Source organism: Poecile atricapillus, chromosome 4 (genome assembly GCF_030490865.1).
Source record: "Poecile atricapillus isolate bPoeAtr1 chromosome 4, bPoeAtr1.hap1, whole genome shotgun sequence".
NCBI lineage: Eukaryota > Metazoa > Chordata > Aves > Passeriformes > Paridae > Poecile > Poecile atricapillus.
In genome coordinates, this window is record NC_081252.1 from 44761569 (window position 1) to 44784086 (window position 22518).

At 38.1% G+C, this 22518-nt stretch overlaps 1 protein-coding gene across 2 annotated transcripts in view; it reads left to right on the forward strand.

Annotated features, from left to right (window-relative positions):
* SNX25 (sorting nexin 25) overlaps positions 1–22518 on the forward strand; it is an 82583-nt gene that overhangs the window by 34710 nt on the left and 25355 nt on the right. For both annotated transcript variants that reach the window (XM_058837346.1, XM_058837348.1), the window contains exons 6-7: positions 5597–5667; positions 15956–16146. In XM_058837346.1, coding sequence (XP_058693329.1) covers positions 5597–5667; positions 15956–16146 — 262 coding nt within the window. The remainder of the gene's footprint in view (positions 1–5596; positions 5668–15955; positions 16147–22518) is intronic.

The window sequence follows — 22518 nt, forward strand, 5'->3', positions numbered from 1 at the left end:
TTTTGTTTGGTGAAGCAGAGATAGTCAGGATGATAAGCTACAACATTTGTTAGATCTCTAATGTAATCAGCATTTTAGCTTAATGGCAGAAAATGCATAAAAGTTTTGCTTAGCAGTGTACTGGAGATGATTGTGCTGTTGAAATGGATAAATGTTTGAAATGTATGAAAGGCATACTGAACTCTTCTTTGTAATTTGCCTCTGTGGAGTTAGATGAAATATGTTGAATTTCTGTTAGTGTGGATGGTTTTCTCCTTGTTATCTTTATGAATTATGACTGGTCAGGGTGGTCTGGTGACTGTGAACTCTAGCGACCTTAGGGACACTGATCATTCAGAGCAGCTTGTTGTGATTCTGTGGCATTGAAAGAAGGGGTTTGAGTTCCAGCACATTTTACCGCTGGATGAGAGGTTTTCCTGGACTATTGCAGGGATGTGTTTCTCAGTTGCATCCTTCTTAACCATATTAATGAGCTCTACAGGATTTGCTAAAAACAGAAAAAAACATCACTGAGCTCCTACATATCATGAGTCTGTTTTCTAATGCAAATAGCATCACTGCTCACTCTCACACTAATTCCACTCCTAGTCTCATCTCTTTCTCCTTATTTCTCTTCTCTTAATATGAGTTATTAACTACATCTCACGCCTGCTTGCCCAAGAAGCAGTTGTTTATGCTTGCCTTATCTTTACAGCTGTTTCTCCTCTGATTTCTGATTTATGTGAAAGGATAAGGAACAACTGACTGGGAAGCAGGGAACAGAGAGATACTGCTGTTGTAGAACCTCCCTAAATGTTCTTGAGCTGGTTTTGTTGAGCAGAACAAAGCTTTGGAGGACCCCTGTAACAATTTTTGGAGTGTTTGTCTTAAGCTCTTACCACCAGCCAGAACTGGTAGTTTTTCCTCTTCTGTTTCCTATTTCTGTTGCTGCTGCAGGCCAGCTTTTTCTCTTCTCAAATGGCTGCAGCAACATCTGAAATACACATGCACATTGATTACATTTGCTGAATTCTGTGTCATCTCTTGTGACCCTGAACTTCTGATAGGCTTGGCCTGATCAGGCCAAGAGGTGGCTTACTGGGATGGAGTATGCTGGCATCGTAAATAACATTGTACTTCCTCATTTGTCCCTTTGATTCTGAAACCACTTGCATTTCTGATATAGGAAAATACATTTAGGCGATGGTGAAATGGTTCTGTTGCTTGGCTACTTATTGTTCATCTGCTGTAAAATTTGCTCTTTACTCTGGGAGTGTGCCTTTCCTGAGAACAGATATTAGTCTCTATTAGACTCTGCCTAAAACCTAATTGACACATTTATTAGCATAATCACACTAATGGATTTGCTTGTTTCAAAAGAAACCCAACTCTTATGTTGTTGTTGTTGTTGAAGCACATTAATGCTTAGTGTGTTCTCTTTTTAGCTGATAGGTCACTTTAAATTGCATTCTTTAATACCAGAGAGCAGATCTACTTTATGAAATAATGTGGTTTTGGCTGCACCTAGGTTATTCCTTTCTAGTCTATGAAGTCCAACTGCCATCATCTTGAAATGTGTTCCTCTACACACTACAAAATATTGATCAGTCTGAGCTGATCAGTATTTTAATGGAAATTGTCTGAGAAAATGTAACTTTTTTGAAGAGGAATAATATTTGATTTTGGAGGCAGTGTTCTTCCTTCCTCTGTTTATACAGAGCCAGTCTCTTGGACAGTGGTTAAAGAGCATTTCCTGTGGGAGAAGGCATTCCCATTCGCTTTGTGCTCCAGCCCTGTGGGAGCACTCAGACAGAGATGGGCCAACCTGTAGTCATCTCAAGTTTCTGTAGTCTATTTGGCAAAGCTTTCATGATTAACCAGTGAAAGCTTGAAGATTTGCATTAACAAAGGTAAACACTGGTCCCTATATGGATTGAAAAAAAAACCAAACCAAAATGGGTGGTACTTTGCTGTAATTCACAACACTGAACCACAGGACAAATCTATAAAGAAGGAGTTAAAGAGGAAGAAACAAATAAGCTGTTGTGCACTTATCACTGAGGAGCACAGTAAGAGTCTGTTGGAGTGATGGGAGTGGGGAAAATGCCTCCAGTTCTCTTATAACAAATAAATTACTGGCATGTTTTATTTAAACAGAGTTTCCCAGTTTGATGCTATTCTGGGTAATTATGCTTATCAAGAATTCCTTTTCTTTGTTTTATTTGGAAATAATTTTTCAGTGTCTGTTCTAAGCTAGTGCTTATGGCACTGATGAACTCTAAGCCTCCCCCTGTTACTTGTAATGTGACAGATAACATCTTGGTAAAGAACACATACAAGCAGTAGCAATTTTCAGTGTAAGCTTAGCTTTGAGGGAAATTTATCCAAAGGCCCTACAGTTGCTGGGAACTCATTATTTTGTATTAAACATTCCTGTCATGCTTATCTTTGCAGTTTCATTATTATCTGTTTAATAAAATAAAGATAAAATACCTTGCTAAGTTCAAGAGGCCATGAGACACTGATAAACATTTCCTCAGACTCTTGATTGACCACAGTCAAGAAGGCATGGACTCCTGGGTGCCCCTTGATGTATGCAGGCTGATTTCATTAACAGTTTTGCTGGGCTTTCTTGTGATTCTAGCCAGGTATTCTTGGTGGGGAAGGCAGGGAAAAGCTCTGGCTGGTTCAAGTGGAAACCTGTGGGTGAAAGGTGGTGCGTGTTGCTCTCATCCAGGAAGTCAGAAAAGAGGGAGGCTATGTGGGTCTCCTTGTAAGCAAGTGTAAAGCTCTCTGCTGTGCAAACAGCTCTCCCTGAAATGATAATAATGGTGCTAGGATTTTCTGAATCTTGTTTTGCTCCTAGCTTAGAAGCGCTACCTTAAGAAGAAATATCGTATTGATTTTCTGCATTGCTTTTTGGAATGTATTTAAATGATGCAGTAACTACTTAATATTAATTTTGGAGAACTTTGTTTCATAGTTCGTTTGTATCTATAGTGAACCTCTAATATTTGGTCACTTAATATCTTGGAACATAATTACTGTTTTTGTGGAAATATCCCTTTAATTTTTATTAGAGAAATCGGGGGAGCCGATATTTTCATAAAAGGGAAGTTGCTGATTTCTGGGGAGCTGTTGTGGGGATTTTTGTTTGTTTTCCTATCATGCCTTTACCATCTGAAAAGTTGAATTTGTTGAGAGGAATGGGGTGAGAAAAACAAACCAACAAAGCTTTCACAGAAGGGACCATTGTATGGTTATGCACAAATGTCCTTCAAACTCACTCTTCCTAATGTTTCATTTCTTTGATGCTTGTCATGAGGGGAGGCAGACTTTTATTCCTGTATTACCAAGTTTTCACAAAGAGTGTTGTCTTTCAAGAAGAAAAAGTGAAACAGTGAAATTTCACCTTCATTTCCCCTCAAACTGAAGTCAGTATGGATTAATTGGAATTCTGCTACAAATAAGGAAGAAAAGATTATTCTTTTCTTTCACATCAGATGTGAAACATTTACTTTCTCTGTCAGAAGTAGACTAAAGATAAGAGACATGCTAAGTTGAAAACATTGAGTTGAGAAAAAATAGTGGTAAGGAAATAAGCTGTTGGATAGTTTTTATTCTGCTCTCAGGGTCAGCATTGTTTTTATTCTGATATTTATTATTACAGCAGCAAAAAGTCACAATTCATGGTAAGAAAGAGCATTACTACTGGCTTTATATCATCTTTTACCTAAGAAATGAGAGAAGTGAATGAATATAAGAAAGAATAGGGAAGAAGGAAGTAATGTGGATGTGAGACCATGAAAGGTCCAGTTTATCAAGTACAGTCACTTCTTAGAAATTAAATTAATACATCACATTTAAAATGTCTTTAGATGTTTATTCACCAACACCACAGAACATCTAGCAGCTAGAATATTTGGAACAGTTACAGGGAGAAAAGGGTCATGTTCTGGCAGTGTAGCATGAGGATGTTTCTGTGGTGCAGCATTGTACAGCACTTCTGTTGAGTAGTTGCAGCAAGAGCCTGGTGCTTGGGAGTAACAGACTAAATAGAATCTTTGGGCATGTAACTCCAAGCATCTCCCATACTTAAAGTAATTGAACAGGAAAAAAGATGCTGTGTTAAGTATTGGTAATAAAAACAGGTGAAATGGTGAATGTGAACAAATGGGAGTAAATCTGGAAGGAAAAAAGTTGCAAGTTAAGTGGGAATTACCTTCCATGTGCAGTTAGTTGTCTGTACCTTGTTTGATAAATTCATGATATCACAGCCTACAACACCTGAGTGAGGTGAATGAGTGTCATTGCAGTGCATTTACAGATCACATAATCAATGTATCAAAAGTCTAAGTGAGCTACCCTGAATAACTTGGGAAGTCTTTGTCTGAGTGGGGAATTAACTGTGGGACTTCCTACACACCACACCACCACCCTTACTATGGGGCTGTTCTTGCTCTGACAGACTGGGCACTGGTGGTGGTGGGTGGAAACAATCAAAATACAGTAATGGCAAACAGAAGTAGTGTTACAAAAATACAGGTTTTCAAATAGGTTTTCAGGTTTCAATTCGATAATTGACGAATTTGCTACAGAAAAAAAAAAGTGGAAACATAGTTGTGAGTGTATGCCCTGCATATAAAACTGTGTATACAAAGAGCCAGAGACAGTCACAATCCTGAAAGAGTTATAGGAGACAAGAGAAATGGGGGAAATTGAGTGATGTTGGTGAAAAAAGTTTACATGAAGGAAGGGAAATATGTTTTTAGGATCACATGTTCCTTATTAAATGGAGAATAAGTAGCAACAAAAATAGCAGCCTTTCCAGGAGGCTTCAGCTTTCATCTAAGAGTTAACTTGATAGATAGCAAATTGACTGGAATAGTTCTTTCTTACCAAAATTAATAGCCACCAAAGTAAATGCACTGAATGCAGATATGGTACAACCAGAACCTTGACATTTATGAAAGACTTAACTGAGAGTTAAGTGCATAGTATTTTTAGTCACAAAATCAGTTTTGCCTAAAATTCAGTTTGCTAGCTGCATTAACTGTCTGCTATTGTGTAGCCTAGTTTTCGGTAATAAACATATTTTAATTATTCCTGGAATGTAGCATTTTGATGTTTTACGTATTTTAGTGTGATTTGTTTTTTCTACAAATTCATATATGTTCCATATATGTATGGAGTAGATTAGCTGGAAGAACCTTACAGACAGTTATTTTCTTTTAACCGGAACTGTAGGAAATCATCCTGGTTTCCTACAGGAAACTTATATTTAATGTTTAGAGTGTGAGTTTATATTGTATTTACTGAATATTACCTGTCTGTGCAATGCCATCAGTTGAGAGAAGAGGGCAGTGTTATTGTTTGTTGAATGTTTCCTTTTTGTTTCAAGATAATCTCTTTTCCTTGCTCTGTGTGCACAGTGCTCCTTAGGTTGCAGGTATACTGTGACATTAATCTGTTTCCAGGTGAGGAGGAAGTAGAAGTATTTTGGTTTTTGTTAACTCTGAAGTGTGCTGTATGAAGAACACATTGTAAAAAATTAATACTATGTTTTTTTCTTCTCCTCCCTCTCTCCACCCTTATTCCCTACTGTTTTTAAAATTAGGTATCAAATTGTAGTGGAAATAGTTCAGGCAACCACAATCAGCAATATTCCCCAAGTGAAGAGACAGAAAGGTAAGATTCCATTTTAAAGTCACATCTGTTGTTTTCATTTTGAAAAGCTGTTTGAACTCCCGCCATACATATGCAATCAGTGTGTGTGGGTTTTTTAGACAGATTCTAGGAATGCTATACCTTTAGTATTTTGGTTCTGTTTAATTTTTCTGAATCTTCCAGAAGCTCACATGGTATGATTATCCCCCCACCCTGTCTTCATCTAAGATGATGGATCATGATGAAGGTCATATCTATGATACACTTATTTTCAGAACTTGCTGCAACTGGGATTTCTTATGTTACAAATTCATACGCTGATAATCTTATTTCCACTTTCTTCTTCATATAATCTGTTCTTCAAAATCTGTCTGTTCTCTTTTTGGAACACAGAAGAAGGAATGATACAGCATAATTTGTCAGTGAGACTTTATTTTGATTCTTCAATGTATTATGTTTATTCTTATGTTTTTGAGTTGCAAAAAAGAGTTCTCTTAAATCTTTCTGCAATGATTTGACAATGGCTGCCTTTTTAAAAGCAGTGCATATTACAGTTGTACTTACATTTCTTGCATATACTACTTTATGTGGCTCTCAAAATATGTAAAAACTGAGGTATATCTTTAGGAGATGATCTTAATGGCAAAATTATAGACCAAATCATTGCTTAGGCAGGTGTACTTTAGTTGTATCAGTGCATAATAAAAAGGAAACAGATAGTAAAATCAATTTCTTTATAAATAAATCTAGAAGATTTTAGGTTCTCATGTAATCTCTATCTCTCTCTAGATTAAAAAAAAATAAATTCTTTTACTAGTTCCTTGTATCAGAAAGGAAAACGTCAAAAAGTAATTGAAATGTAATGAAAACTGCGGAAACCAAAAATGAACATACTGTGGGGTGGGGAAATTCTGGGCAATATGAAGAGCTTGAGGTCCATGCTGAAGTTTCAGAAAGTATAAGGTTGTCAACAGTGATAATGCTTTCTGTTTATACTCTAAAATAGAGCTAAATGTGCATTCCAGTAGGATATTTTGCTTGTATCAAACCAAGATAACAGAAAAAGTAGGTATCGGTTTTTATTTAAATGTACATTATAGAAATAGATATTAATATTTTTCAGATAAAAAGTAATTGAATGGGAAGACTGTGCCATAAAGTAATAAAATAAGGTCAGGGAATTTAACTCTGAGAATATTATGAAAAATCAATTCTTGCTAAGCCTGTATTTCCATTTGTGCTATGGTTGGTCTTTTTGAGACATTAATTAATTTCGGGAATATTTTTATACAAAATATGGTTCCTACAGTTAATTATTTATTAATTAATTCTCATCTATCTCACTTGAGTTTCTGTATTTAAATATCTACTCTTCTAAGTACCGAACAGAAGATGCTTTTTGAAGCTACAATTGTCTGGTAATGCAGAACAGGTACAAAAATATTATAGAGTTGGTGGCATGTGGTCAAGTTGATTTTGCATTTTTATGGGCTCTTGATTTCTACCTGCACTAAAAAAAAAAAAAGCCCTAAGAGAAATTTCACTAGCTGGTGCACTGAAGTTTTGTATTATGATATGGACTTCTATTTTTGGTTTGTTCCTATGGTAATCTTGTATATCATTTAAGGGTTGATTACCACTGCTGACTCTGTTAGCCATTGAGACCCTTTTGTTTATTAAGCAGCCAATGGTTATGAACTGTCTGAAGAAGGTGATGTTTTTTTGCTTGACACATGTGAAACAGTATGCCCAACAGAAGCATACAAATACAATCTTTTTATCGTTCACACAAATTTAAGGCAGAATTTTAATTTCAGTTATTCCACTCAGGTTTTCATCTTAACTCTTAAGAGTTAAGAGTTCATCTAAACTCTTAAGAGGGCTATCAAAACTGTAGGGGGGTAAAATCTAGTTCTGAAGAATGTTTTGTGCCTTATTTTTCCTAAAGAAGGTGGAGACATTTTACCCAATGTGATTATGTATCTAATATGTTCCTGAATTTTAAAAAGAAAAGTTTAGAGGAACAACTGTGGTACTCTTCTTAAAACAAAAGAAAGCCAACCAAGAAAGCCCAGGACAACAGACTGCTGACATAAAGACTGTTGAAATCTTGTAGAACAGACTACCATGTTACTTAGCATCACATTTTGATGTTTCCTTTTCTGGATGCTACAGCGTAATGCTACCCCTGGATTTAATGGTGAATAGCTAAATGTAAGCTTTATGCAAAATGAAAGTGTGTCTGCACAATCTCCTTCTGGTTTTCTCTTTTTAATCTTTTCCCCCAGCACGTGGTGCATTCCTGCAGTGATGTGTAAACATCAATTGGATGAATATGACAGTCCCTTCTTTGCTGCTAACTGAGCTCTTGCCTTTTGTGTCAAGGACATCTCTTAGCTTTGACCCCAACCTGGCCAGAGATAGTCTTACTGATGGCTATTTCCTTTTTCCTGTGGCAAAGTTGAGTCCTGAAAATGCAACTGCTTCTTTAGTGCCTGGGTGTTCAACTAGAGCAGCTTAACTTTGGCTGACCAGCATTCTGTTGAGCCTGATGTCCGCTCTCAAAGTGTAAGAGTAGAGCAAGTGTAGATAGTATGTACGTGGATATAGAATTATAGAGTGGTTTGGGTTGGAAGGGACCTCTAAAAATCATCTACTCCAACCTCTGTGCAATGAGCAGGTACATCTTCAGCTAGACTGCTCAGAGTCCTATCCACCTGACCTTGAGTGTTTCCAGGCATGGAGCATGTACCACCTCTCTGGGCAGCCTCTTTCAGTGTTTTGTCAACCTCACTGTAGAAGACACTCCTTTTATATAATCTAAATTATCATTCTTTTGGTTCAAAACCATTGCCCCTGTGTCCTATTGCAACAGGCCCTGCTAAAAATCTGTCCCCGTCTTTCCTACAGTCTTCTTTGAAATACTGAAGGGCTGCAGCTCTCTCAACCTTTTTTTTTGGTTCCATCCCTCTGATCATCTTTGTGTCCCTCCTCTGGACCTGCTCCAAAAGGTCCACGTCTTTCCTGTGCTGAGGTCCCCAGAACTGGATGCAGTACTCAACTGGGGTCCCACACGAAAGTGGTGCCAGCCTCTGTCAGTTTGAAATATGGGAGCTTCCTGATCCAGTGTTTTCAATAGAAGAAGGTATAACAAAAAATGTGAGGAGCAGTTAGTGTAGCAGAGGGGGCCAAAAGTCTGTCGTAGTGACTGCTTAGCTATTATTTGCACTTTTCTTAGCAAAAGAAGTGTTGTACAACCACATGACTAGCAATAAGTACTCCTGAGCAGGATTGTGAACCTTTACTATTGGTTTAGGAGACATAATTAAGTCTCTAAAACTGACCAATGATATTTCTTTCTTAAAAAAAATATTAGGTGTCTATTATTAAAGGATGAAAAGCCTGAGGACCAGATTTCAGACTGGTGACTTCTCATAGGGGCTACAGTTACCTGACCTTTTTACTATTTTATTTGGTGATACCAAAGTATGCACTTAATGTTGGTGCCCAGTAAGATGGGAGAGGAGGGCTTGTTGCTCAGTAAGGGCAGGGTTCTTTACACTTTTTAACTAGTGCTGGTGCCACCTATTGGCAAAATATTTTCCTGTTAGGATGCTCTAATAAAATCAGAAAGTACTTTAAGATACTTCTACACATCATTGTATTAAATCCTCTGCAGTTAAGAAATGGCATGCTATAAGGTTTTTTCCTTTTCAGATTTCTATCACTTGAATCTTACGATATGTGAACCTAACAGTGCAAATGAAAACGTACAAAAGCATCTGATTCATGTTAAGCAGTAAATTTTACATTTGACTCCCTGAGAGAGTCAAAGGTCTAAAATGTTGAGACACAAAGTAATGTGAGATATTTACAGTATGATGCCAGTTGTGGGTGGATGCTGTGGCCAGGAGAATTGCTTTTGGCCATTGCTAAAGTTGTATAAGAAACATAGCACAGCATTATTGTTTCCAGAGGTGTAGATAGTTTATTTTGGAGCAGTGCAGGCCACTGTAAATAGAAGCTGTTACCTTGCATGCTGACACTGCACTACTTCCCTCATTTACACTGGTACAAAAGCACAGAATTTTGTGTGTATATGTATCTGCCTTACTTCACTTCTCCAACAGTGTCTTCCTGTGTATCTTCCAAAATGGTCATAATCACTCAAGCAGTGATCATAGGAGGCAGCTTGGGTTTGGTGGTAGTTTTGTTGGTTTTTTTGTTTGTTTAATTTCTGTTTGGTTTTTCTGCCTGTTGGTATTTTCAGATGGTACCCCTCTCTATAGTCACATGTGTTGTGATTAAAAAGAATCACATCCTTCTACACCTTTAACTATAAACAACTGTCCTCATCTTGCCTTTTGATATGGATTAATTCTAAATACTGAACCAATTAAAATTCAAGCTAAATTTTAAGTATTTTAGTTGTTTTTTGGTTTGTTTTATTTTTTTCACAAAATCTATCTTATCTGCTAAAGATTTTGAAGGACTCTAAATGCTTATCTGGAAATGTTTACTGCATTTTGATCTACTAGAGCAGTTTGTAAGAGGACAAATACCTGGATTGGGCATTATAGCATGGATGACAGATGATAAGTTTCTAGAAGCAAGAGTAAATCTTCATTTTTGTAAAGAAAAAGTTTCAAAAGCACCAAATGGGAAATAGCAACAAAAGTAAGTTGCTATAATAACTTGATATTTGCTGTAACATGAATAGGAAACTGTTTAAATACACTGATTCTAATATTAACAGACACATTTCTGTTTCTTCTCATACTGATATTGTATTACAGGATCCTAGCAGAATTTTAGCAATTACTAGCTGCTTCTAAAAACAAACCCAAAAAATGCATGTACCTTGTCTTAGGGCAACACAGAGCAAATCTCTAAACAGATTTTATTTATTTTTTTTTTAAGAATTTTTTGTTAAGGGATTTGTTTGATTTGCCTTTTAGTTTTCTATGTCCTCTACCTTACACATGACTTCAGAGCATGACTGGAAACCACCCTTGGATGTCTGGATGGGACTGCTTTTCAGACACTACAGTGTAATCGTCTCCAGGGCATCCCTGTTGAGAACACTGCTCGTTTTCAAGCAGGGATTGCGAGACAGATCGAATAAGCGGCCATTTCTGTGTGGAGATCTCTGCTGCCTTGCAGCAGAAGATTTCTCCTGCTGAGCCTTCCCACTGTGTCTCCAGATATTTGCTTTTATAAGCAAAGCTGACAAGTGGCACAGAAACAGAACTGTCTGTGGGCAGGCCTCTCAGGTGCTGTGGCTCTGAAAGAGGCTTGAATGTTAAGGTGTAAAAAGGGACTTTTGAAAAAAGGATTTGGGGCTGCAGGCTAGCTTAGTTATGTGGGTTGTGATGTGTGGGTTTTGTCAAGATGGTAATTTAAAGTGAAGTAAAATGGTACTTGTGTGTTCCAGCAGATTATAGATGGCATGTAACTTAATTATGTCAAAACTGTATTATGATTCCTCCCCCTGACCTGAATCCTCCACACAGGAATAAACATTCATACACAATTATTTTTGCACAGTTTTCTGGCAAGGCTTAAAGAGCTGGCGTTGTGCCTACACGTCATGCTCAAGAAATAAGTGCAGAGGGAATCCATGTGGATGAGGGTAAAGGCTACAGAGTCTGTGGTACATTTATTTGTTCTTATTTGTGATTTTCAAATCAGTTTTGTAGAGGAAATTTCTCCTGAGATCCTTTGTGTCTGCTAGTGATGGTAATGCATCTTGTCCTCGGTTTGGAGTGATGCTGACCAGTGGAAGAGGGAGGGAAGAGGCTGACTGGTCAGGTAGATGTGACCAAAGGGACCTGCAAGGCGCTGCAGGCAGAGGCTATCTGTGGTGGATGTTATTTTACTGTATAGTACATACTGACTCCCAGGCTCAGATTTACCTTACTGCCACTTGATTTTTTATTTTTCTCAGCTCTTGCTGTGTCTGGCAGGCTGTGTTGTAATATGCATTGCTAATGATCAGTGCCTAATTTGTCCATGGTGTCCCTGTAAGTTCCTTTTCCCAGATGTTTGTAGAAGTTTTTGGGATTTAACACTTTTTTTACTCAATCTCTTGTCAGACCACAGGAGAGCTGGTTTTCCCTTTCCTTGGCCCATGGGTAGTAGAACAGTGCTTGCTATTCCTAAAGGTTCTCCCATTCTCACAGAATTGAATAAATGCTTTTCCAGGCCTACATAGGTGTTGAAAACTTGTAATTCAAGGTTTCTAAAATTTGCAGGAGGTCTGTAAAGACTTGTAAGTTATATATAAGGTTCCAGTTACTGCTTACATGAAAATGTTAAATCGATGTTCACTACTTAAATACTAAGCACAGCATTTAGGAGGCCTTTTATGTGCTTAACCTGGCTCTTGGAAAAAATCTTGCAAAAAATTTGAAGGGGGGCATATGTGTTGCTCCTTTGTAGATGTAGGTCAGGTTGGTCAGTGCTGTTGTACACGCTGCCAGGTGTCATGGATGTGTAGTTACAGAAGCTATAAAGGAAAAAGAACTTGTATTTTCTGTTTCATTCATGCTTTTGCCATGTATAACTTTGCAGGTAAAATGAGAAGTCTCTGCCTTCTGCTGGTATTGCTAAGACAGGGGACACGGATCATGCAGGTCTAAAATACAATTAAGTTTCTGTTTTAAGGAAATTTACATTCTTTTTGTGTATCCTTTAGTGTGTTTAAGGGTAATGAAGTTTGTGAGACATTTTTTGGCATGACAATTTGGAGGGCCCCATATTCTGACTTAAAAATGGATGATGTGAATATGTGCTTCAGTTTGATGTGTTTAATTGATATAAACCTGCTCAAGTAGCAAAGCCACCACAGAAAAAAAAAAAAGAGGGAAGAAAATTAGGTGTGAGAAATTACTTTTCAGAAATTGTTTTCGTGGGTTCTAGGATATACTTCTGGGGATGTATTTGGGTATATACCTCTAGATTAGCTCAAATCGAGACAGTTATGAGTGATATAGAAGATAATGTGGAAATTTTGTCATAAATTATTGCAGATGTGCAAAAATGAATCAACCAATTTGCACAGGTAGCGTAGCTTTGATTACTTGGTAAGTTTGTATTCATCTGGACAATTTCTATTTTAATGTTGTTTGGTGCAAATTGAATTATCTACAACTGTGGATTTATAAGCAGAGTTTGAAATTCTGCTTTTGGTACTAATTGCCTTTCGTTGCCTTTGGGAGAGGTGCACAATACCCTTTTGGGATTTGAAGTTCCTCCATGGTCGTGCGTGTCCTGTCAAAATTTCCCCAGGTAAGGAGAATTATTTTGGAGAAAGTTAGTAAAAGACACTTTGCTCCTTTGGAGATGGAGGTTCTGCTTGGTTCCTGCTGGTAAGCGTATAGCAGCTTGTGGGGAGGAAATCCCAAAGTAGTATGGTTCTCGTGTTGCTGATAAGGAGTGATTTTTGTTTGTTTTTAATCATATTTTTTTTAGAAAAATACCCAAACTGCAACGTTGTTACTGTTACTCAAAGGACGCTTTTTTCCCCTTGCATTGTGGTGAAACAGTGTCTTAGTAGCATAAATCTACTTATTTTCCATTTATTGAAGCTTCCTGGAGGGTGTGTGAATACATGTGAGACTTTCCTTTTGCGCCTTTCTAGTTTTATTTAGTTTATGCAGTGGTATCCGAGTTTCATCTTTCCTGGTACTCAGAAATGAGAAAAATCACTCTTAATTCTGTCTTGGTATTTTGGTGATTGTGGAATCAGACAAAAATAGATTAAAAAGAAAAGTATTTATAACTTAAAATATCATTTTGATAGTGCTTAATATGACAAAAGCATGGCAGTTTAGGTGTGAAAATCTCTAAAATCTCAAAAGCAGATTAGGGTTTGGAGAAAACCAGTGATCCACCTAACTTTCTCCAGTTGAGCTGAAAATGCTCCTCCTGATTTCTGCTAGCTTATCTTTCATAATTTGGAAGAGGGAAGTGATGCTCAGTGTTAGTGCTACTCCACACTTCCATGCTGTCTTTCCTGCACTGTAGCACATTAGCCACATTCTGTGCTGCTCTGCTTTTCATCAGCCTCTTGTTTATTTGTGAAGGACGTCACTGCCAGGCTTTCATGCTGACTAGTCCTGTTTATCCATGGAGCAGGAACAGGCTGGCAGTGTGATCTTTACAACTGCCCTGGCTGATGCTTGGGTGGAGTGGCTCCTTTTGGATATGAAGAGCTACGGTAAATGTTTTTGAAGGATCTCTGTTAAGACAGGAAATAATCATGGGAAACAGTAGGCTCATTAATCTCTCCTGGAGACCTGCTGCAGTCACAGGATGATAAGATTTCAGATAAAGTAGATATGCATACTTTGAAAACCCTTCAAGAATGCCTTGTTTCCATCAAGAAGGGTACTTTTGTTTTAAGAAGGCCGAATGATCACTGCATTGTGCTGTGGGATTTCAAGTATGCATTTGAGCCCAAAACATTTAAACTATTGAAAGAATTGATAACTTCTAAAAATCATCTTAAAGTCAAGAGCAGCAGGGAAAAGGCTGGGGTTTAATCATAATTTTAAACTTCTCTTCCTGTATTTGTAATAGCTGTAAATGTTTTGATTTGAGGGAGAATGTTGTTTTGTCCTGAAGGTCTTTTCCTTTCCTTTTCTCTCATTAATACTGGTACCTCTGTTTAGGGAACTGAAACACTACATTAAATGCTCTGTTGACTTCCCTGTGGAGATAACATGCCAGGAAAACAGATGGCTTTATTTTTTTTTTAGTGATGTGATTTTATCATTTGCTTCAATGAGTATCATCTCTTTAGTTCACTATTATGTTGCAGCTCAGATGCAAATGATACTCATCCATTAAAATACTAAGAGTATTTGTATCAGGAAGCATCCTTTCCAACATAAATCCATGAAACAAATGAAGTGGGATTAAAAATATGGGCAAAGATAATGGGAGAATATCTGGACTCAATTATGTGTATAACTTCAGGGAGTTCCATGTAACTTGAGTTGTCCTTCAGTATGTAAATGACAAAACTTAGAGATGCATGCACTACTTAGATGTGGCTTTGAGAGGGAAATATAAGGGTAGAAACAGTTGTAAAAGGAGAAGTTGCCATAATGTATTAGAAACTTGTTTGAATTAGGGATTTTATATAATTTCTGAGAACTTTTCTCTTTGCTGTGTGTGCATTCACAAACCCAACTATGTAGCTGTTTAACAGCAACTCTTGTGAAAATGGAATGCTGATTTTATCTACATGATTTTGCTAGCATTCAATATTTTGCAAACACAATGGATTAGATCTTTATAATTTTATCTCTGAGCAATCAGATAATCCAGAGCCAAGTAAAAGCCAAGTACTTTGCTACTGAGTAATAGCTGTGGCCCAAAAAAGGCCCAAAGTGTTATCATAGAGCAAGAGGAAAATAAAACTAGTATATAAATGGGAATTAGTTGCATCCTGCAGATGTTAAACATGATTTTCACACAATAGGGTTTTATAGCTTATTTATCTGCTGCTCTTTTTTTATTTTGGTAATTAGCTGAAGAGGATGGAATGTAGAATGCACAAACATTACACTGGCTATTGCCAAGTCTTATTCTGCTGACTGCCATCTTCACATTGTGTTACTTTTTAACAGTACTGTGCAGTCCTGAGATGGTGTTGTAAGATTTCTTTTTTCTTAGTCATCTGACATTTTAAATGAACTTTGGTCAGTTGTCTGGAGGGACAGGATATTGTATGATATGGTGTTCACATCAGGCACAAGAACTTTGGGTTTACAAATAAGATGTGTGGGCTGGGGGGAAGAGAGCCCAGTCCCTCATGACTCCAGGCAGTCAGTGCTATGTTCAGTAAGGTGTATAGACCACCAGCTCCATGTGTTATCATGTGCCATGGCTGCAGGTAATTTCTTTAATGCCATCTGATAAACATACTTCCTGTAGTAGAGCTCTTGGGCTGTGTCTTTCAACAAACTACAAAAAGAGAGCTGGAGGGGTCAGGTTTTGCTATGTGTTTGAATAAGGATTTTTTTTTTTTTCTTCAACTCTTTTGTGTAAATCCTTGAATTATCATTGCGGAAGGTTTCAAAATCATCATTCTGTTTCAAATACAAACTTGCCAGTATCTGTACCAATGAGCATAGCTGATTCATGAGTGACAGATGCTTTGATCAGACAGATTACAGAAGCAGTGGTACAACAATATTTTCATGTCGTAAAATACTGCCTCTGGTTTGCTTTTCACAGAAGCAATGGTACAGTGATGTTTTCCTTTTGTAAAACACTCTCTGATTTGCTTTATTCTTAGATTCAAAAGGAAAAGAAACTGCAGCAATGAAAGCTGACCTACTGAGGGCTCGGAATGTGAAGAGATATATTAATCAGCTGACAGTGGCAAAGAAGCAATGTGAGAAGAGAATAAGGCTCCTGGGAGGGCCTGCTTATGATCAGCAGGAAGATGGCATTTCTGATGAAGGTGATGGCCCTTCAAGTCAGAAGGTATAAATCACATTGTCTGAAGGTCTTTCTAAATGTGTTACCACTGAATCGTGTTACCTCACTGTTGTTAATCCCTCCCTTCCCCCAGGAGTCAAGTACAAATTAATTGCTGCGTGGTTTATTTACCGTGGGAAAAGATTACTGAAGTACCCAAAAGACACATTGATCGCTCAGCTTGGAATATTGTGCAATATGAAACTTCATAAAGGATTGAGTGGCTTGTAAGCACGTGTGATTTCTCAGGCATACCACCTGTAGGGAGTTAATAAGGACATGGTAGCAGCTTTTGTGAAAGTTAGCAACTTGCTTTCAAATAAGACTGCTGACGTATGTGCTCTATGTCTCTGGCCCTCGTGGTACTTACTTTAGGAAATATGTATGGGTTTTGAAAATACTGAATTATTCAAAAGTAAACAATTACAGAAGGCAATTGACAAAACTCAGGGCAGTTTCTGGACAGTACCAGAAAGACACTGGTAAAGCTGCTGTGACTGAATGCTGGTTTTCAATACCACTGTAGTCTGGAATTAGAAGTAACTATTGTGTTGGCCAGCATCTACAAAAATAAAATGACTACTTAGCTTTGAAAATATTAAAAAATTTTAATGACTTCTTTTGTAATCTACTCTGTTACCTTTAGGCAAAGCACAATAGCTGATGTATTCAAATGTGAAAAGATTGTGTTTCTCATGTAGGTAGGAGATGGCTTTTCATTCAGGGATCTTTAATTTTCATTATAATAATTGTAACTTAGTAGCATGTTAGAAAAAGTAGAATAATGGATAAATAGTTCCTACTTTATATTTTGTTTTTCTTGAGTAAGGTCTGAAACATGATGATTCCCTACTCCTCTCTTGTCCTTTAAGCATGATTTCAGATGGTGCATCATACATTGTGCCAAGGCAGTCCTGATCTCTTTCCTGAAGCTGGGTGTAGCAAGTGGTGCCAAGAGAAAAAAGAGAGACAGGAGCATGTGGCAGCACTGCGTGAGCCAGTGATGCCACTTTTGATGCCTGCTGAGGTGTCAGGAACTTTTCTGGGTATAAGATTGTTCAAGAATGGAGTCCAGTAGTGAAGATGCACTTGATAGGGGCAGGGATTGGTCAGGAATATAATAAAATACAGTATTATAATTAAAATCAAAGGAATTCCTGAAGTTGATGCTGCATGTTTCACAAACCAGTGGAGTTTTTTAATGGGAGTTGCTGACCTGGGGTTATATCCTGCAAATATTCCAGCGAGCAGCTCAATATTGAGTTAATGGTACTATTAATAGCAATAATGACTTCTTGTGCAGGCATTTGTTGTGGTGATGGTGTAAACAGTGGGATCTGAGGTAGTTTTGCTTCCAAGCTTTTGAAGCCCCAAAACTCCTCTAAAGTCATGTCAGTGTGGAAAATAGGAAAACTGCTTCTCCCTTCCCTTGTCCCTTATTCTCTGTTGCCAGGAAAGAAGCTGTGGGAGGCTGCTTGAGAGATGGAGGCCATGCTGTCCCCTTCTGAGCACAGAAAAATGCCCAAGGCTTAGCTGAGGAAGCAGTCCCTCTGCGCTGTTGCTTCTCCCCCTCCTCTTCGAGTGCTGTGGTAGCTGCAGTCTGGGTTCTTATTTCAAGGCAGCTGGTGTTATTTTGGATGTTGGCCCCTCCTATTTGGGCAGTACTGACTGAACACTCAGGTTCTTTTCTAAGCAAAAGGGAAAGGCATTGTGTGGGATTTAGTAGATCAGATACATTAGTATGTTGTAGCTGATGGCCCTTGGACTCCTTAGAGTATGTTGTGCCAGCTTTTCTGTTAAGGTAGCATCTAAATTGAAGAACTAGCTTTTGAAGAAATTGTATGTTTGCCTTCCTTTCTTCAATTTGCATGAAATAAGTCAGAAATGGGCATTTTTTTGGTGGTATTTTGAATTAATATTTTATCTACGTGTAGTGCAGAAGCTTGAATACATTATTAACTTTGGGGAATTTTTGGTACTAGTTGAACAGAGCTGACTAGTGATTTAAACTTGAATTTTGGTTTCACTTATGCATCCTATAGAAAGCTTTTTCTTGACTGCCATGGTAGGGGAGTAATGACATTGCTGGTAAAGAGTCTTTTATGCATGTTCTGATTATGGCCTTATATATGGAGATGAATTATTTGGAGCTGTCAGTGTTCTGTTTGATTATGCAGCCTTGTGATTTTTATTCATTTGATTTTGTACATGTTTCACTCATCTAATTTACCTGAATCCAGGTTCTGTAGGGAAATCCTAAATATGTGAATCATAACCAAATGCTTATAAGCAAACAGACAAACAAACCACAGCTACTCTCTGAATCTGCAGTTCTCTTATTGATGTCATTACCTCCGATCCTGATTTAATCTCTGCTCATGGAGAAAATGCAATTTGAGTAAGTGTAATATATAAAGCACCTCTTTATAGTCAGTGCTGTTTTAGTCCTTTTTCTTAGAAACTGTGCCTGCACAGTACTGCAGTAATTAATTGAATTCTTGTTGTCTGTGTTTATTCAGTGAATGATTTTTTCCTCGGCTGTGCTGAGCACAACAGCCACGCCACCTTGTCTGTGAGATTTCACGTATGGAGTCACAGCAAATTCTTAGTGGAGCTGCTTTGTGGATCGTGGGTTCTAGGAGGGGGTCTGGAGTGTGACCCTTAACTAGCTATGAAATAGCAAGGAAACCATCTGAGAGTATTTTGAGGTGAAACAAGCTCATGTTCATAATCCAGCTGAGGACTAAGATGAAACTCGCGCAGAAGATCTTGCTTCCACTGCATCTGTGGACAGATGTTGATTTAACTGGTGATTTACCAGATTTTCTTGGTAATTTCTGAGCTTCAGATTGTAAGATCATGTTGTGTCTGTATGCATCATGGTACACAATTTGGGAATATTAAGAAAAGAAGCTTCAATTGTTGTCACCCAATTGCCTGGCGATGGGTTTTCTTATGACAGAAGTATGTTTGTCAACATGTAAGTCTCAAGGTAGGGACTTTTACATTAGTGTATGTGCAGTAAAATAGTCAGGTACCTCATGTGGTTAGTATATACTTCCTGATACTCAAATAATCATTGCGTTTAATTCACATTGCTGTATGTGGCAGAGACTGTTCTGATGACTTGCCTCTTTTTAAAATATAACAAGATAAATACAGGCTTTAATTTTAGTCAATATATGGAAAAAACATTAGTTAAGAGTTTTTTAAAATGCAACATGGAAAAAGTTATTTATCAGTATTGCTTGTTGCATTCCATTTGTTGCTGGCTTCTACAAATAAATAAAAAAAGGAGAAAATCCAAAGCATCAACCAGAAGTTCTGCAGTCTGACAGTATGCTGTTATCCCAGCAGAAAACTTCCTTTAGTGACCCAAATGCTGTTCATCCCAACCATCTGTAGTGCTGTTACCGGCTTTATTTGGGCTGTTCATTATAGGTCAATGTGGTTGTAGTGAATAGGAATTCACTTTGTGTTGCAAAGAAATACAGTTCAGTGCACCTAATCTGTGTCTGGTGCCTGTGCAGACCTAAATTACCTAGTTGCTCTATGTTCCAGTCCAGAGAGAGGTTATGACTGTCTTTAGGGATTTAACAAGACCAAGTCTTTGCTCTGTAGGGCCAGGGATAAATCTCTTCTGTGGGCACATGCTAGGGATGCTGGTTAAAGCAGCCCACTGAAGAAAAAAAATATAGAAAAACCTAACCCTTTGCTAGTCATAGGCAGATCCTGTGACCAGCTGTGATATACAAGTTACATTACTGTTGAAGCAGGGAATTGATGTGGCGACACTAAAGCTTCTGGTTTTTCCAAACCCGGAAGCTGCTCTTGAGTTAACAGGATTTGAAGGGTTGCTGTGGAGGCTGATAATTCTAAGATTATATCTGCTAACTGGATATTAGATTTGAGGGTGTACACATGCCCTAATGCCTGCGTATGTGCCAACATAGCTTAGAGCTTTGTGCTCTAATCCATGGTGATACTGAATCATAAAATGATCTTTTGCTGAGGATTAAAAATTACTGCAGAACAACTTCTTTAAATCATAAAAGGAAGGAAGATCTACAGAATAGTTGGGTGCCAAGAAAGGACTGTTGTGGTTTCACCCCAGCCAGCAACCAAGCCCCACACAGCCCCTTGCTTACTCCCCCACCAGCAGGATCAGGGAGAGAATCAGAAGGGTGAAAGCCAGAAAACTCATGGGCTGAGATAAAGGCAGTTTAACAGGGAAAGCCACACAAAAAGCAAGGCAGAACAAGGAATGAATTCCCTGCTTCCCATGGGCAGGCAGGTGTTCAGCCATCCCCAGGAGCACAGGGCCCCATCACAGTAACAGTGGCTTGGGAGGACAAAGCCATCACTCCAAACCACTTTACATACTGAGCATGGTGTCACATGGTCTGGAATATCCCTTTGGTCAGTTGGGGTCACCAGTCCTGGCTGTGTCTCCTCCCAGTCTCCCATCACCCCCAGGCTGCTCTCCAATGTGGCACTACCAAAAGCAGAAAAGGCCTTGGCTCTGGGGAAGCCCTGACCAGCAATAACAAAAGTATCTCTATGTTGTCAGCCTTGTGTTTAGCACAAATCTAAAACATAGCCCCTGCCAGCTTCTTAAGAAAGTTAACTCTACCCCTGATTTACTAAAATATGGATATGATCTAGTATCAGTATCTAACTATAATTGACAAAGACTCTTTAACCAATTAGGGTTACAGAGTGTATGTTTATTGGCAGCGCTGGGCCGATGTGAAGGGTCACCCCTTAATACACGCGGCCTTGAATGCAGGCGATTACAGACTTGTTATTTACCGAGACATTGAATACAAATACATATTCATAACTCAGTTACTGCCCACTCTCTGCTTCTTACGCTAATTAAGAAAAAGCAATTAAGCATGTGCAGTTTGTTCCTTGAAATGAGTCGGTGATCTTGTTATGTGGAGGGGTCATAGAAGGGAGGAAGGAATATATCTCTACCTCATTCTGACCTTTCTACCTTTTCAATACAAAGTGACAAATGAACCCCTGGCTGTGCTCCTAGTTTCATGTTTCCAATTAGTTTCTGGTTTGCAATTGTCTTAAGTTTTTGAAGTTCTTTAGAAGATTCTTCATTTCTCATTACAAGCCCAGCTGAACAAATATAAGATTGACAGACAATTAGTTATTAGCTAACGATTAACTCCTAATTCTAGTAGGGCCTCTCTATTTTAATTAAACTTACAAGGATTAATTTTAATTAAGGCTTTAGCTTGTCTAATGTCTTAAATTCTTCAAAGTTTGTTTCACCCCAGCCAACACCAGCATACATGCATTTTATGATTTTTCAATTCTAAACTAAAATCTTCTTGTGTCTATTGTTGTTGGCATTGCAGCCGTAACATAATGTTTTTAGTATAGCACTGGTAACACATTTAGTGATTCCAGGATAGTCCAGACTTAAAGAAAAATCAAGAAAACATTTGAGAGGTATCATTTCTGCAAGAGAATAAGTTTTTCTTCTCATTTATTTATTTACGTGTTTTAGTTTGTGAGATGTCTATTAGGAGATTTGTGTAACACTGTTGCTAGGCACCACTGCTTTGATTATCATAGGGCACTGGAGCAATGGGCCCCTTTGTTAGGTGGGAGAGATGGTTGCACTTGCCTTGCCCCTGCAGCAGCACTTATCCCCAGTTACTTTTGAGAGGGGTTTTTTATTAGTTACCCTCCTTGCTGGCAGCTGGAGTGGGTATAGCTTGGATAATAGAAGCATAGAAACCAAGGTGACCCCTCACTCAAGAAGTGACAGCACATGCCCCATGTTGTGATTTACTAACTTTGCAATTATTCACAGAGCTGACAGCCCTGAGGTGGGGAAAACATCTATTCAAGGGTCTGGAAGATGCTCTCGCTCTTATATTTTAAATCATTGTTCTTGGTAAAATGATTTAATAGAAAATATGATGATGCATAGTAATGAGGCTAAATCACAGACTGGCCTTAAAATTTCCATGTCTGTGTTCTTTTTGACAACCTGATCACCATTTCTGTATTAAACTTAGCTTGAACAAAGTACTCCCTGCTTTTCTGTGAGGTTTATAGAGTGAGCTTGCAAAGGCAGATGCTCATATATCTAAATAAAGGTAAGAGCAAAGTCATGTCCAGAAGATATTGATATGGTAAAGGATAAAGAGAAGAATGGCACATGATTGTCACAGGGGAACTTTAAAGATGTAAATGAGCATTTCAAATGAGACAAATATAATTTACTTAAACACTGCCCAAAATTTGGAGGAGCTGTTTCAGACAAAAAACAGTTGTTAAAGCATCATGTTTAGCTTGGTTTCTTAAGGCACTGATTTTGTGCCTGTAATTGTGCATGTGCCCATGTAAGTG